Here is a 14,008-nt window from a genome sequence, read left to right on the forward strand (position 1 = left end):
TCCAGGTAATGCTGCAGTTAGACTTGAATAAAGGAAAAAAATCAGCTTCTAATTTCATGAGCTGTGACGAGAAGAACCAAAGGTCTGGATTGCATCCTTCTAAATATCTATCTGTTGGTAAAAATAAATAAATAACTAAATACATAAATAACTAAATAAAACTGAGTCTTGTGCCGTGAGGATGATGCAGGCTCATCTCCTCCTCCTTCTCCTGCATCAGGGCTGCCTGGTTTCCCTTAAACCACCACAATTATCCTTGTTTCACAACTCCAAATTGGTTCAGTGCCTCCTGCTGTCTCCCATGAAAGAAACCAAACTCCAAAAAATGTTTCAGGACTTGCTCCTAATGTTAGTTGCCATAGTGATGACTCAATCACTTACCCAGTTTTTTGGCTTTTTTTTTTACTAAGATCTGGCAAGCAAAGCAAAAGGTTTTGTTTTTCTTTTTTCTTTCCTTTTTTTTTTTTTACAGAAGCACTCGTAAAGACGGGGTAGAAAAAAAAGATATGAATGTTCATTTGTATGATTTAATGTGGAAAAGCACAGAATGGGAAAGTGGACAGAATAAAGCCTGATAGATGATGGGATTTTAGAGTGCTTTCAGGTGGTTAATTACAGCTTCACATGACTGAAACAAAGGATCCATTAAATCCAACTGCAGCTAAGCAGAGCCAAAATGGAGATTAAATATAAGGGCTTAGTATAGACAAAAGCCAAGCGAAAGAAAGCAAACGTGTGAGTAATGATCACTTAAACTGTAGAGTGTCTGACAGTTCCCGCGCAGACACCAGCCAACAAAGAAGAATCTCTCAAAATGAAGAAAATTAGAAGTAATATTGTGCAAACCATTAGATTTTATATTTATTATTAAATGAGCATTTCTGCTAAAAAGAAACAAGCAGTATCTGTATACCAAGTTCCTAATTCCTGTTCCTAATGAATGCACTGTCGGCTGTGAACATCAAAATTTGACATTTTGTTTTTATGTGAGCACGTGTAGCTTGCTGTTCAGTTGGTCTCTCTCTCTCAAGAGAATTTCAGTGCTTGTTATTATGGACGGGACAGTGACTGCTGCTGAGGAGCAGATTTGGTTCAGAGTTGCTGTTTTACTGGGTAGCAGTATGTGTCTTCTGCCCTCTACAGCTCTAGCTGGATAACTGATGACTTAAAGGCCCTTCCCAAAATATTAGAATATCATGGAAAAGTGTATTCATTTTTACAACTCCACTCAAAATTACTGATTGATTTCAAAAAAATTTTTTTCACATACTGTAAAATAGGGTTCCAGCTCATAAAACCCAAGAAAACAGGATTTCAGAAAATAGGAATACTGTGGAGAAATCTGAATTTTTTTCTCAGTTTAAGCAAAAAATAAAAAAATAAAGATTATGATCACATTAAATCAATCAAGTTAAAGTGTTTTCAAATTGATATATCTTATATCTTCAATCCTTGACTAGTGTGGACCATGACAGGTTGTACGTTAAGTGGCCACTCAAATATCAGCGAAAACCTGATCGCACAGAAATTCATTCGACTTTGAAACGAGGAAACATAACAGCAGTAATTACTAATTATTATTTTATTGATGACACTTTCAACACTCACAATGAACGCACACACAGTAACACTGTCTAGGGAAAGTCAAACTGCTACACACCCAGCTTTATTTGACCATATTTTAAAGTAAAGTATTGCATTGGGATTGGAGAGAACAAAACAAATGATAAACAAAACACACATTTACATGATTTCTAACTCATGTTTTACACCTGAAATATTCATTTGTGTCAGCTACCCTTGCAAAACAGTCATAAAAATGTCACACATTGTAAAAACAAAATTGTTGTTAAATTCTATGAGGTGGTGGATGGGGGTGGGGGTGGGGGTGGGTGGGGTGGGGTGGGGTTGCAGGTGACATCTGCTGATTTTTGGAGGAGAAACCCGGGTTTTATCCATTCAATGCGACGCCTTAGACTCCTTTCAGTCTCGTTTGGGGTGGTGGCTCACTTCTTCCTGTTCACGATGTTGTTGCAAATCCAATTCATGCCATCCTGTTCATGAAGAGGACACAAGAGCAAATCAATTAATTAAAAAAATTAACAGAAAAGCTAACATTCCATTTAAAGATCCACTCCGATCATCTTTTGATTTGGTGTAAAAGTATTCCCAGTGGACTTTTAATTAGGATTTTTATCCCAGATCAAAAAAATCTGTGTCGATTTCTAGGACATAGTTTATGCAGAGCGGCAGTAGTTCATTAGAAATTGAGTTGTGGGTGAACTTTTGACACGGAGTAACCCTGCCCCCTTCTTATAATCTATGTGTTCACATGCTTTAATGGTAGTTTACAGCCCCTCACACCCCAACCTAACATCACCTGTGCATCACCTGTGCATCACCTCATCAATCAGAGCTATCCAGCTGTACATTTTTTAATTCCAGATGCCTACTCGGACGAGGAAAACAAAGACGTACATGGATCTGGTCATCTACAGGTGGATGCATTCGAATGGAGCTGAGCTTGACCCTTGTCCCTTGCCATAGTAACTTCTACATTATTGCTAAAAGCTTTTTCAAATGGCATTTTTTGTCTGCTCCTGGTTCACAACAAATGCAATTTTAAGCTTAAATTTCTTTATATAAGTCCTCCATCATCAGAGAAATGCCACAAGAACATGTTAAAAACACCAAAAACATGATTTTCAATGGAGAGGATCTTCAACAACTAGTAGAATGGTGTAAGTGTGGGAAGGCCAGGCTTGTTTCTGACCTGAACGCCCTCCCCAGACATGGCTGAGCAGGCCTGAATCTGCCACTCCCGGTCCCGGTATGTGTGCAGGTTGAGTCCCTCAGCGATCTCACTGGCTGGTGATGCTGTGGCCAGATCTTGCTTGTTAGCAAAGATGAGAACAGGAACACCCTTTAGGTTCTCCTCATCAATCAGCTCAGACAGCTCCTGCGCAGACAGCAAAGATGACAAAACATGCAAACTTCACCATGTGATCAAAATACAGCAGAACGGGATTTTGGGGTCTATTTGCTTCTTCTTGGAATTTTTAGAATAAAACTTTTATTGTGGCAAATTGTCAGACAATGTCAAATCTACTATTTACGTCTAAATGATACATTTCTGCACATGCTTGTATTCATTTCCTGAAATATTTCTGGCAAATGCAAGGACTCATCTTCATGTTCCATTCTGTTAAAAAAACTGCATCATAAAAAAGAAATGTGTGCAAATATAACTATTAAAATAAAGTTTCAACTCAAATACCATAGGGGTTTACACAACTTTATTGTAACAGTAAGATCTGTCCAACACAAGAGGCTCTAAGCTCTTTTATTTTTGCTCAGCTGCTGATAAAAAAAAGAAACCATGTAATAAAAACTCAAGAGTTTTCAGAAGCATTTAAATGTTTTTAACTTAAGCATAAAGTGTAACGTTTAAGAAAATATTTACATGAATAAATCCAGAAAATTCAAAGGGTCAACGTAATTTATGTTGGAGTTCGTCGCTTTATAATGATCAAAATTTTTATTTGTTTATTTCATTTTACATGTTGACACAACACAATGACAGAATTCTCACTTTCATTAAAACAGGACACATGTTCGTCAGGCAATGGTTTTCTTCATATAAAGAAATGTGTTTTTTGAATGATGTCATAAAAGTTTTCTGAAAAATAAGCTGGAAAGTTAGAAATACAGGAGTAAATTGAGAGGATTTTGTTTAGAAGATGTGTTTCTTTAGTTCTTTTTTCCTTAAGATATGTTTTGCATTTTCAGGTTTTTTAGTTTCACCACAGTCACATCACTCCAAATTTAATCAACTTCATTAACCCTCAACCTTATTTAAGGTCATGGTTTTCAGTTACTGACTGTCAGATCATCTTGTCTTAACCCGTTTGACAGAATCTGTTCAGCGGCTTAATTTGCTCTCCTTACTGTGGGCATTTTTTTGGGTGCTTTTTTCATGTTTATTTATATAATTTAGTTTTTGTTCCCTGGCAAAAATCCCTAATGTAGAGTGTGTATTTGAAATATTGATTTGATATTCATCATGATGTGCAGAAAATATTTCCAGTCAGAAAGTCTTCTCACACTCACCAGCCCGGTCTCCTCAAACCGCTTTTTGTCAGCACTATCAATGACATAAATCTACAAGAGAAGAAACGTCTGTTAAAACATATTTTTCAGAAATAAGTTTTCATTTTGTCCACTTTATGTATCTCTAATTTCTTTTTTGAGTGTTCAGTGAAATTTTAACTTTACTGTCGGAGGTATTTTAAAGCTGAAAAGGACCTAAGGTGAGTAAAAACGACTTACCAAGAGGTCTGTGTTTTCCAGATATTTTTTCCAGAAGGGCCTGATCTTCCTTTGCCCTCCTATGTCCCAAACGTTGAGCTTCATGCCATGAGAGGCCACGCTCTTTATGTTAAAACCCTGGAGTCACCAAAAAAAACAAAATCATATTAAAATTTAAATCTAAAACCAGAGGAATTTAAGGGTTTCATCAAACAGCCACAGATGAAAAGCACATTTGTTGTTCAACAACTTCAGAAAAACACAGAAATGATCTGTTGAATGTTTCGAGGAATACATCTGCCAGTTTTCAACTTTGGTTGGTGTCTATGTTACACAAAGAGGGTCTGGCATGTCTTTCTGAAAACTAGGGCCTGAATCAAGACCTTGTTTATGTCTATGAATGGACGTCAGTTGCGGTTCAGAAGCATTTTAAACTGTTTTTGGTGTTCTGCCGTGCAGGCCCAGATTTAGACTATGAGGGGAGCAAGTGTAGGTACGCTGAGAGTTTGGGGTGTCATTTCCCTCCGAGTCACTAAAATGCATAGAAAGCCACTCTGTCATCATATTAGTTTATCTATCCATATAACTGTGTCTTATAAGCTTTATGCTGAATGTTCTTCCTGACACTACTCTCTATATTTACCAGGTTGGGGACAGGCACATGCAGAACAATGGTTTGTGGCCTGTTGAAGCTGAGTTTATCTTTTCTATTTATGTCTGTCTCCATCTTTCTTTTCGTCTATCCTTACATTTTTTTTGTGTCTTTCATTTTATTTTTTGTTGAGGTTTGTGTGTGGGTGTGTATAGGTGTGTGTGTGGGTGGGGGGTGGGGCATTGCCCCCCTTGCCCATGCCTGAATCCGGCCTTGCTGCTGTGTGACATTTAACCCAACCTTAATCTACATTTGACTGAAATGTTAAGGACGATATGAGGCATACAAGTCGAGGTTAAAAACCCAACAAGTCCTTTTCTAGGAAGTGAGTTAAGTCAGAACACAACCCGTACTTTTAGTGTTTATGAGGACGTAGTCATGGTGTTAATCTGTTGCCGGTTTTCATAACGCATCTGTGTTTCAGTCTGCAAAGTTGTATAAGTACTTTATCCTGAGGGGCAAACGAGGAGAAAATCTGAGGATCAGCCGAAGTGTATAGACTAATGTGTCAAGTCTTATTTAACTTCATGGTGACTATTGCCACATCCTCTCTGCCTGATTAGCCGTCACACTCGTCCTGGACCTGGCAGTAGATCAATTCGTTTCTTGGAAGGGTGTCAGAATATGAATTAGCGACAACTACACCAGAGCAAGATGTTAAAAATGAGACCTCTGCATGAACAATGGACTCTTTCGAGAAACTGTGTGGCGAGCATGCAAATCAGGCCACGGTTTATGTTCAGATCAAAGGTTAATTAATGGAGTGATCTGACATCCTCACATTGTTGTTCCTCATTTGAATGATCTGACCGAGTGTAGGAAAAGGCCAAGGATTCTGGGTCACTGTATCATAACTCTTCATTCTAAACCAGAGAACAAAGAACTATAATGACAAACTCACACAAAAGACATTCATTCATGGATGGATTCTGCCAGAGATAGACTCAATTTTTTTATTTTATTCTACTGGCTACTGGATGGTTCTACATCTTGAGCCTCCTCCCACCTGAGTCGGTGTGATGGTGTTCACATCTTCAGAGGCGAGGCTTTTCAGCAGGGTGGTCTTACCCGCATTGTCCAAACCCAGAAGCACTATCCTGACCTCCTGCTCTGTTGATCCTTTCAGTTTCTCTATGACAGAGAGTAAGCCCTGCAGGAGGCGTCAAAAAGAAGGGAGGTCAGGCGAAGTGGCAACTCAAACATTGAACCGTCCACACGAAGGAGGAAACTGTAAGATTTTGAAAAACTTTGCAACACTAGGAAGAGAAATTCAAATCAAGCACAGTTTTATCAAACTAATTTGTGAGATACTTACATTTTTATGCACATATATACATACTTATACTTCTGAGTTTAGCAGCAACAGAATGAAGTTGCATAAGGGGATTATCTTATGACATTATGCTGTTAGAAAACCGTTTAGCTTGTAAAAATCTCTTCCACTCTCATTAGTGTGGATCCTTTTTATTTCTTTCACTCCTGCTCAGAAACCTCAAACATCAAAATGAGACAAACATGGTCTCCATAATAAACCAGAGACAAACCTATTGACCTCTGTTTAAATCAAGATCAAAAAGCAGTCCGGAAGACATTTCTCTGTGTATTTTGCTCCAGCCAATACTGTTCTTTACAGCCACCACCCTCAAGCTCTAAGAATAATTATTTGCTCAATTTAGGCATTGATTAGAGATCCATTCATATAATAGTTCCCCGCTTAATGTGATTAACCCGACGGGTTGCACAACCACAGACAGCAAAACTATTGAAAAAAGGCAGTGGAGCTTTAAACATTTGGCTAAAAACAACAGATTCTGCACTGATTAACTGAGTGTTTTACATCTCCAAGAGAGTCATGGATGGGAATAATCCCAGCTGTTGCTTTGCGTTGATTTAATCTCAGGGAATTGACATAATCCATGCCATCTGAGGTGTACAGAAAATTCTGTAAAACCACTTATTGGGTTTCAGTCCTGCCTTTGTAGACCACAAACACTTGTAGCTTCACATTTGGCTTCATAAATCCTCCTGATGTAGATCAGGTCACTTACCTTTTGAGCTTCTCCCATGTTGGTGTCTGTCCTATCACCTGGTCCAAGTGCTGCAGCTACATTCTCCAGTGATTCTCTCACATGAATGAGTCCGCAAAGGTCAGATATCCAAAAAAAGTCAACCACCAAAGGCCACCGACCTTCTCTGTGAACTAGTATGGGCGAGGTGCTGTGTATGTATGTGGTTATGTCTACCTGGGCGCCAATTGCTTCTTAGGGTTAGCGAGCAGGAAGAGGGGGGAAGGGTAGAATGGGACTGGGATTAAGAGGCCAGAATTAGCCATAGCCACCCATACAAGGGCCACTCCAACCTCCCTCTCCTTGGTCCATCCCTCCATCTCCACTTTGCTGGTGGCTTTACCTGGATTATCTCTTAGCCACCTGCTATAGGAGGAAGCAAAATAAACAGTCGTTCCTCTTCCCTCACAGATAAAAGGGAGTTGCGCCATATGGCTGAGAGAAAAAGAATCCTGTGGATGCAAAGCGCACGGAAAACCTGCACATGCATACATCAAAGGATTATATCATAGTGTTACACCGGGGAAGTAGATCTGTTTTCATTAGTCAGTTCTAAGATCCCATTTATAACCCACTCTTGGAGATGAGTGGATGGAATTATTGCTCCATATATCCATTTCAGGCCAGCCGGTGTTAAGCTGCTCTGCGTGGTGTGTGCTGCTGTGAGTAGAGCATTCAGCAGGATTAGTTTGAGAATCTCCATCCAGCCTCCAGATTAAAACATTTCTTGCATCTTTTTTTATTTACCAAGCCAGACGAAAAACTAAAATAATACAGCATTACATCATGAAAAAAAGCTTATGGAATACACATGGCAAAGATTTAGGCTCACACACGATGAAATGATTTCTTATTTTTGGTTAAATAAAACAGCAGAGAATTAGAAACAACATAGAGACCAAATGTTTTATTTTTTTCTTTCTTCAGTGTCATCTTTGAGGGGAGGCTGCTTGGCGAGCATTCTGCTCAGCCTGGGCCCTCTGCTTCATCCTCTCCTTGTGTTGAGCTGTTGAGAGGAAGAGGAGCGTCTCAGATGACAATCACACTCATTATGCTGTTAGGATGACGTGGTGGTTTAAAGTCATCCATACTCAGATTAACTTCAGTTTAGTAAGGAAAAAAACATCAGGAAACAACCCAGATCTACTGATGCTAACATGATCTATTGACCAAAATCTAACAAGCTTATTTTTTTTCTGAACCAATCTAGATTTGACAACAAAACCAGTGGGATTTGTGACAGATTACAAAACTGTTTTCATTCAACAACTGACTCTCCTTGAATAATCTAAGTAAAAAAGATTAGAAAACAAATGAAAATGCATACTTTAAACAAAAGAAAAGAAAAAAAATGAGTAAATGAGTAAATTCCTTCATAAAATTTTCAAAATGTGAACAAAATTGAAATTAACCAGTATGTAATATAATAAAAAATAACATTTTATTTTGTAAATTTACTGCTTTAGCTTAACGTTTTGTCATTTGTGTTACAGATTGGTACTTCCTCTATGTTTACCTAGTCTCTTTTACTTATCACACTTGTGTCCTATTATTTTTTACTTTTTTATTAACTACATTTAATTTTAATTTGAACAAACACCCCTCCTGTCTGTGTTTGGTTCTCATTTGTTTTGTTTGTTAGGGTTTTCTCCTTTCTGTGTTGTCTTTCAGTTTCTGTTCTTTAGCCTTAGTAAGCACACTAAGTTTTATCAAGCTACTTCTGTATTTAGATCCTTTATTTATCTCTTTACAACGTATAGCGACAAAAATATTGAAATTAAAAGCATTAAAAATCCAATTTGTTGGTGGTTAACTACACCTCTATAGATACGTTTTACAAAAATATAAAATGTCCAACTTCTATATTGTTTTTTGTGCTTTTTTTTTCTACTACACTATTTATCATTTATTTAATGCTTTTGATTCAAGCTGGATTTTTTTTTAGTTAGTTCAAACTTGAATTGCCTTGTTTTTTCAATGCTTTTTTAGCCAGCTCTCACAGATATTTTAATCAAACTTTAATGGTTTTCTGTCTAACTGCCTCTGTTCTCCTTTAGCTTTGGTTTTTTATTACCTTCCCTGTTGATATTTCAGATTATCCCGTTAAGGGATCACCACAGGTGGTTTAGCAGAGAGTTTTTATGGCGGATGCTCTTCCTGACACAACCCTGGATAAGGCACAGGGATAGGCAGGAGCCTAAGGACCCTAAGAACTGGATTTTGGCTCATTGCATGTCCTGGGAAGCAAACCATGGTTTCATGTGTGAGGAAACAGTCCCACACCCAGCCAACTGAGCTATCCAGCAGCTCTTTGTTACCTTTCCTATTCTGGGTTTAACTCTGTACCGAGATTACTTAAACTCCCAATACTTTTGAGCTTTACTTGCCTCCTGAACATAAGATTTATACATGTAGACAGGCAGTTGTCTATATTATGTACCAAACCCATTAATAAGACATCAGCATGCATCTTTGTAAAGGTTTAACCCGGTCACAAATTTATGAGACATTAATTAAAAAGATAGAAATTGAATACGCAGCAAGCTTTTAAAATGTTTTTAAAATATGAACTCATGCTGACTTTGTATTTTTTGTTTATATAACTGCGCTTTAAAATCGAAGTTAAAAAATAAAGACTAACCGTTATCTCTCTTCAGCTTGATCTTCATAACCACTCCCATTATGACGATTAAGGCCAAAGCTGCAACTCCACAGATGACTATGATGATCACGGAGTTGTCTGGATAACGCCATGCACGCCGTTATAAGGACAAGAAAAAAGGTGGCTAATTAGAGAGATAAATTGGTGTGGCATTTAAGTACTTGTTATTCAAACTTTATACATTCATTTAAAGTTGATAATAGGCAGGGTAAAAGAAGTACCTACATACCATTTACTTTGACAGTTAGAGCTTCAGACTGGCAAGAATCCACTTTGCAGCTGTAATTACCATTCTTAACAGTAAGAACCTTCTTCAAAACAAGCTTGTCTTGACTTTGGTCTTTGCTTCGGTCTTTGTCGTCAAAGTCTTTGTTGTTAAACAACCATACGACTTTCCAATCTGGCTCAGACAAGTTATAGTTACACATCATTGTGATGTCTGCTCCCTCCTGCACATCCAATTCGGTGCTGTTGATACACAACTCAAAGACTGACAAAAAGAGCAAACATTTAGAATACACATGACAGAAATGCATAGACATAATTACATTTTCTCATTTGTATGTAATTACTTAAAAATGTGCCTGTTTATTTTTAGCATTATTCCACAACACCTGACTGTTTTCTAACAGTCTACAGTGAGGCAAAAAAGTATTGGTCAGCCTTTGATTCTGCAAGTCGTCACACTTAAAAAGATTCATGGTTCAAGTACTTCCTTGTGACTGCAAGGGCGATTCAATTGCATTGAGAAAAGACGAGTTTGGCTTGAGTTGTTCATCATAGATGCATTTCACATGTGAGTGACAGAATTTAAAAATGAATCCAATCACGTTGCTTGATTTCAAACGAATTTATAAGAATATCTGTTTAATAAATAAAGTTTATCTCAATACTTTGTAATGTAACTCCAGTTGACAATGATAGAGGTCAAAGGTTTCCTGTAGGTCTTCACCAGGTTTCCTCACATTGTAACTGTTGTTTTGGTCCACTCTTCCATGAAGATCTTCTCAAGAGCTGTGGGGTTTTGGGGCTACTGCTGTTCAAAGACTGGCTAGACCACTCCAGAACCTTGAAATACTTTTTTATGTAGCCACTCCTTCGTTGTCATGGTGATGTGCTTGGAATCAGTGTTGGTTTGTTACTGTAGTTCCTGCTCTCTTCAGGTTATTGACCAGTTCCCCTGTGTAGTTCAGAGTCGTCTCCTCACCGTTCTCAAGATCATTTGTACCCCACCAGGAGAGGTCTTGCTTTGAGCCCCGGGGAGAGGAGAATGTCAGTGATCTTGTATTTCTTCCATTTTCTAATAATTGCTCCAACAGCTGTACTCTTCTCTCCAAGCTGCTTGGTTATTGCAGATTGGTTCATTCCAGTCTTCTTCAAGTCTATAATCTTGACCCTGGTGTCCTTTACAGCTCTTTGGTCTTGGTGAATAGGTTGCAGTGTAATTGTTTAAGGGTGTAGACAGGTGCCTTTAAACAACTATCCAGTTCAAATAGGAGTCAACAATACAGGTAACCAGAGGAAGGTGAGCATCTTTAAAAGGTCAGCGAGGAACAGAATTCTTGCTTGTTTGTAGGAACTAAATACAAATTAATTTTTGGTCCATCATACAATTGAATTATTTCAATATCAAATAATGATATTTCCAGGAAGTTGTTTTTTACATCCTGTCTCTTACAGTTTGTGTGTTTCTATGATGAGGATTTTAGACCAAACTGATCTTTTTAAGTGAGACAACTAAAAGACGTGGTGACTGACAAATATTTGTTTTTCGCCCTTCTGTATGGCACAACAGAAATATACTAACCTTCACACAGAGAGTTATTTTCACAATATTCCAAAAAAAACTAAAAATGAATACATTTCTATCTACAAACTTGAACTGCGATGACAGACAAAAGCAATGCACTTTGCTGTTATCTTCTGTATTTCTCACCTTTTGTTGTGTTACATGTCTTACATTTGGATGTGCCAGCTGACAAAACCGCACCTTAAATAAGAGATATTTAATAAATAATGTAAAAGTAAATATTTACTGAGACTATGAAAAATACTTGAGCATACTTGCAAAATAAGGATTTTTTTTTTACCAAAAAGAAGCTGAACAAGTAGGAGGTAAAACAGCATCTCTGTGCTCACCACGCCCTGCAAGGGAAAATGATGAGCAATACTGAATGTACACAGACATAAAAGCTCAGGAATGTCAATAACATTTTATTAGAATTAAAATACATTTGATATGTTTTCATTTTACCTGAGTTGCTGCTCAACCTGTGAACTCGTGTGACGATCTGGTCTGCTTTGCTGAGACTAACCATCTTTGCATTAGAGAGAAAAAAATGTGGGCAGAGCTGATTATAAACACTGATAGCAATGCAAATGAATAATTTTACAGAACTCCACAGAACAAACACCAACACAGTTTGTGTATGCTGAAAGAAAATTTGACAGCCAAAGGTGTGTTTCGCTGCTACATCAGTGAACCTTTTTACAGCCCTAAATCGCATTGCAATTTATGTTGCTTAAGCTCAAAAAGTCAAGCTAAGGTTTGAAAGGAGTCCAGAGACTAATCTGATGACTCCCACAGGATGAGCATGAGTTAAGTTTTAAGGTCAAAATGCTAAAAAAAACAACACAACTGTTAACTCCCCACAGAAACAGGCACATGTAAAGTGAGAGGGAAACATGCAAAGTCAGACACAGACCGGGGCCTATTAAGGTTCTTTCAGGAAGACGTGTTTACTATGCAAACTACCTCCTGAACACAGTATGACAAAAAAGTCAAAGAAGAGAAAAACAACAAAAGTTAGAGGATTCATGCAAAAACTGTCAAATGCATTTCGAATGAAGCTCATTTATCACAATTAATTCACACAGTGGCCGCTAGAGGGTGCTGCTGATTATCATTTTCTTAATGTTAAACCACTCAGCACTTGAACCAGCTTAAAAACCTTAACACAAAATAACCACAAAGACAGACTTTGGTCAGTGTAGTGACAACTATTCTAGATGTGAGGGTTTGCACCTTTTTTTTCCGAACCCATGTACTATTTTCTATATAAACTAAACTATAAAAATCTGGTCCAAAACATCTAACCCACCTACTTAAAAAAGATTATGGCAGCAAGAATGCAACAAAGTATTGTGTATTAAATTTCTTTCTTACTAAAAACTGTTTGCAATTAAATAATAGGTTTTGAACTGACTTAACTCTAATTATGCTATTTTTTTAAATCAATTTATGAGATAATTTTCACTCAAAATGTTTCCATATAAGCTGATTTTACAAAAAAAAAGAAAAATTGATTTGGGCACATTTTCAGTGTTTAAGGAACATTTTGGAACTTCATTAATCAATGAGTTATAATGCTTTTCTGTGCTGCCAGAGGCTGGGATCCTTTTTATATGATACATCATTGTATTTACTTAATTGTGGTTTTTTAAATTGAGTTTTTGAATATGTTGGCTTTATTTTCATGCAATGGCAGAACTCCTAAAACCTTTGGATGTTTAAAAATGATTAATAAGCAATTTCTTTCTGTGAGGATGTTACTTTTCTATGAGAGGACAGTATTGGTGCAAAACATACAATACAGTATACATACAATTGCATGAAAATTATTTTAAAAAAATGCTGCTGGTGAGAGTACTATATACTGCTAAAGAATTGATCACTTTCATAGACAAAATGAAAAAGGTCATAGCATCTTAAAACCCTCACTCATTCACACATTATTAGAAGGGTCAATGCCCATACAGGAAGCAAACTTCCACTGAGAGCAACACCAAGATAAATTCTCAGACATGTTTTAACACTGAGGTAAATGTCAGTCTGGCCACTTTAGAAATGTTTTGTGCTTTTGCGTTAAATTGTTTTTTTATGTATTCCTCTTTTCTTCAGATATTTACATATATTTGCTGCATGTGAAGTCATTTGTGTCATGTTTTTTTACTTGGTAGAACTTACTAAGTAGAGGTAGAACTTCTCTTCTCTCCATCAGAATAACTCACAAAGGCATGTCACCCCACTGCCCCTTTCCTGCTTCCTCTTCAAGAGCTTAAAACAGGGGGTACAGAAAGAAAAGCAGAGATCAGGACAGTTTGGACTTCATAAACTGCTCCTTATTTTTATTTTTAACTCTAACTTGTTCTGTCCGACAGCTGAGCAAACAGATGATAGCTGAAGGCCTCTAGTGTTGGACATATTTGACTGTCACAATAGGAGGTTAAGAATCTTCTGACACACAATGTGTATATTTGTATAAATACCTTTTGTTTTTCAAGTTAAACTTTATAAAAAAAATTGTATAATTTTTGTTG

At 37.3% G+C, this 14,008-nt stretch overlaps 1 protein-coding gene across 1 annotated transcript; it reads right to left on the reverse strand.

The window, feature by feature from the left end:
- Window positions 1-1,637: 1,637 nt before the first annotated feature.
- LOC101159275 (ADP-ribosylation factor-like protein 3) lies at window positions 1,638-7,296 on the reverse strand. The gene is made up of 6 exons (XM_004073312.4): window positions 7,009-7,296; window positions 5,967-6,110; window positions 4,330-4,446; window positions 4,111-4,161; window positions 2,774-2,959; window positions 1,638-2,054 (listed from the first exon to the last, which is right to left on the reverse strand). The coding sequence occupies exons 1-6, from the start codon at window positions 7,024-7,026 to the stop codon at window positions 2,007-2,009; spliced, it is 564 nt and encodes a 187-aa protein (XP_004073360.2). The 5' UTR covers window positions 7,027-7,296; the 3' UTR covers window positions 1,638-2,006.
- Between the last annotated feature and the right edge of the window lie 6,712 nt (window positions 7,297-14,008).

The sequence above is a fragment of the Oryzias latipes genome, chromosome 10 (genome assembly GCF_002234675.1).
Source record: "Oryzias latipes chromosome 10, ASM223467v1".
Taxonomy (NCBI): domain Eukaryota; kingdom Metazoa; phylum Chordata; class Actinopteri; order Beloniformes; family Adrianichthyidae; genus Oryzias; species Oryzias latipes.

Coding starts and splice junctions, on each gene's coding strand:
- LOC101159275 (XM_004073312.4), bottom strand. Junction 4,447..5,966: donor ACACCATCACACCGACTCAG/GTGGGAGGAGGC, acceptor TGGTGACTCCAG/GGTTTTAACATAAAGAGCGT. Junction 4,162..4,329: donor TGGAAAACACAGACCTCTTG/GTAAGTCGTTTT, acceptor CTTCTCTTGTAG/ATTTATGTCATTGATAGTGC.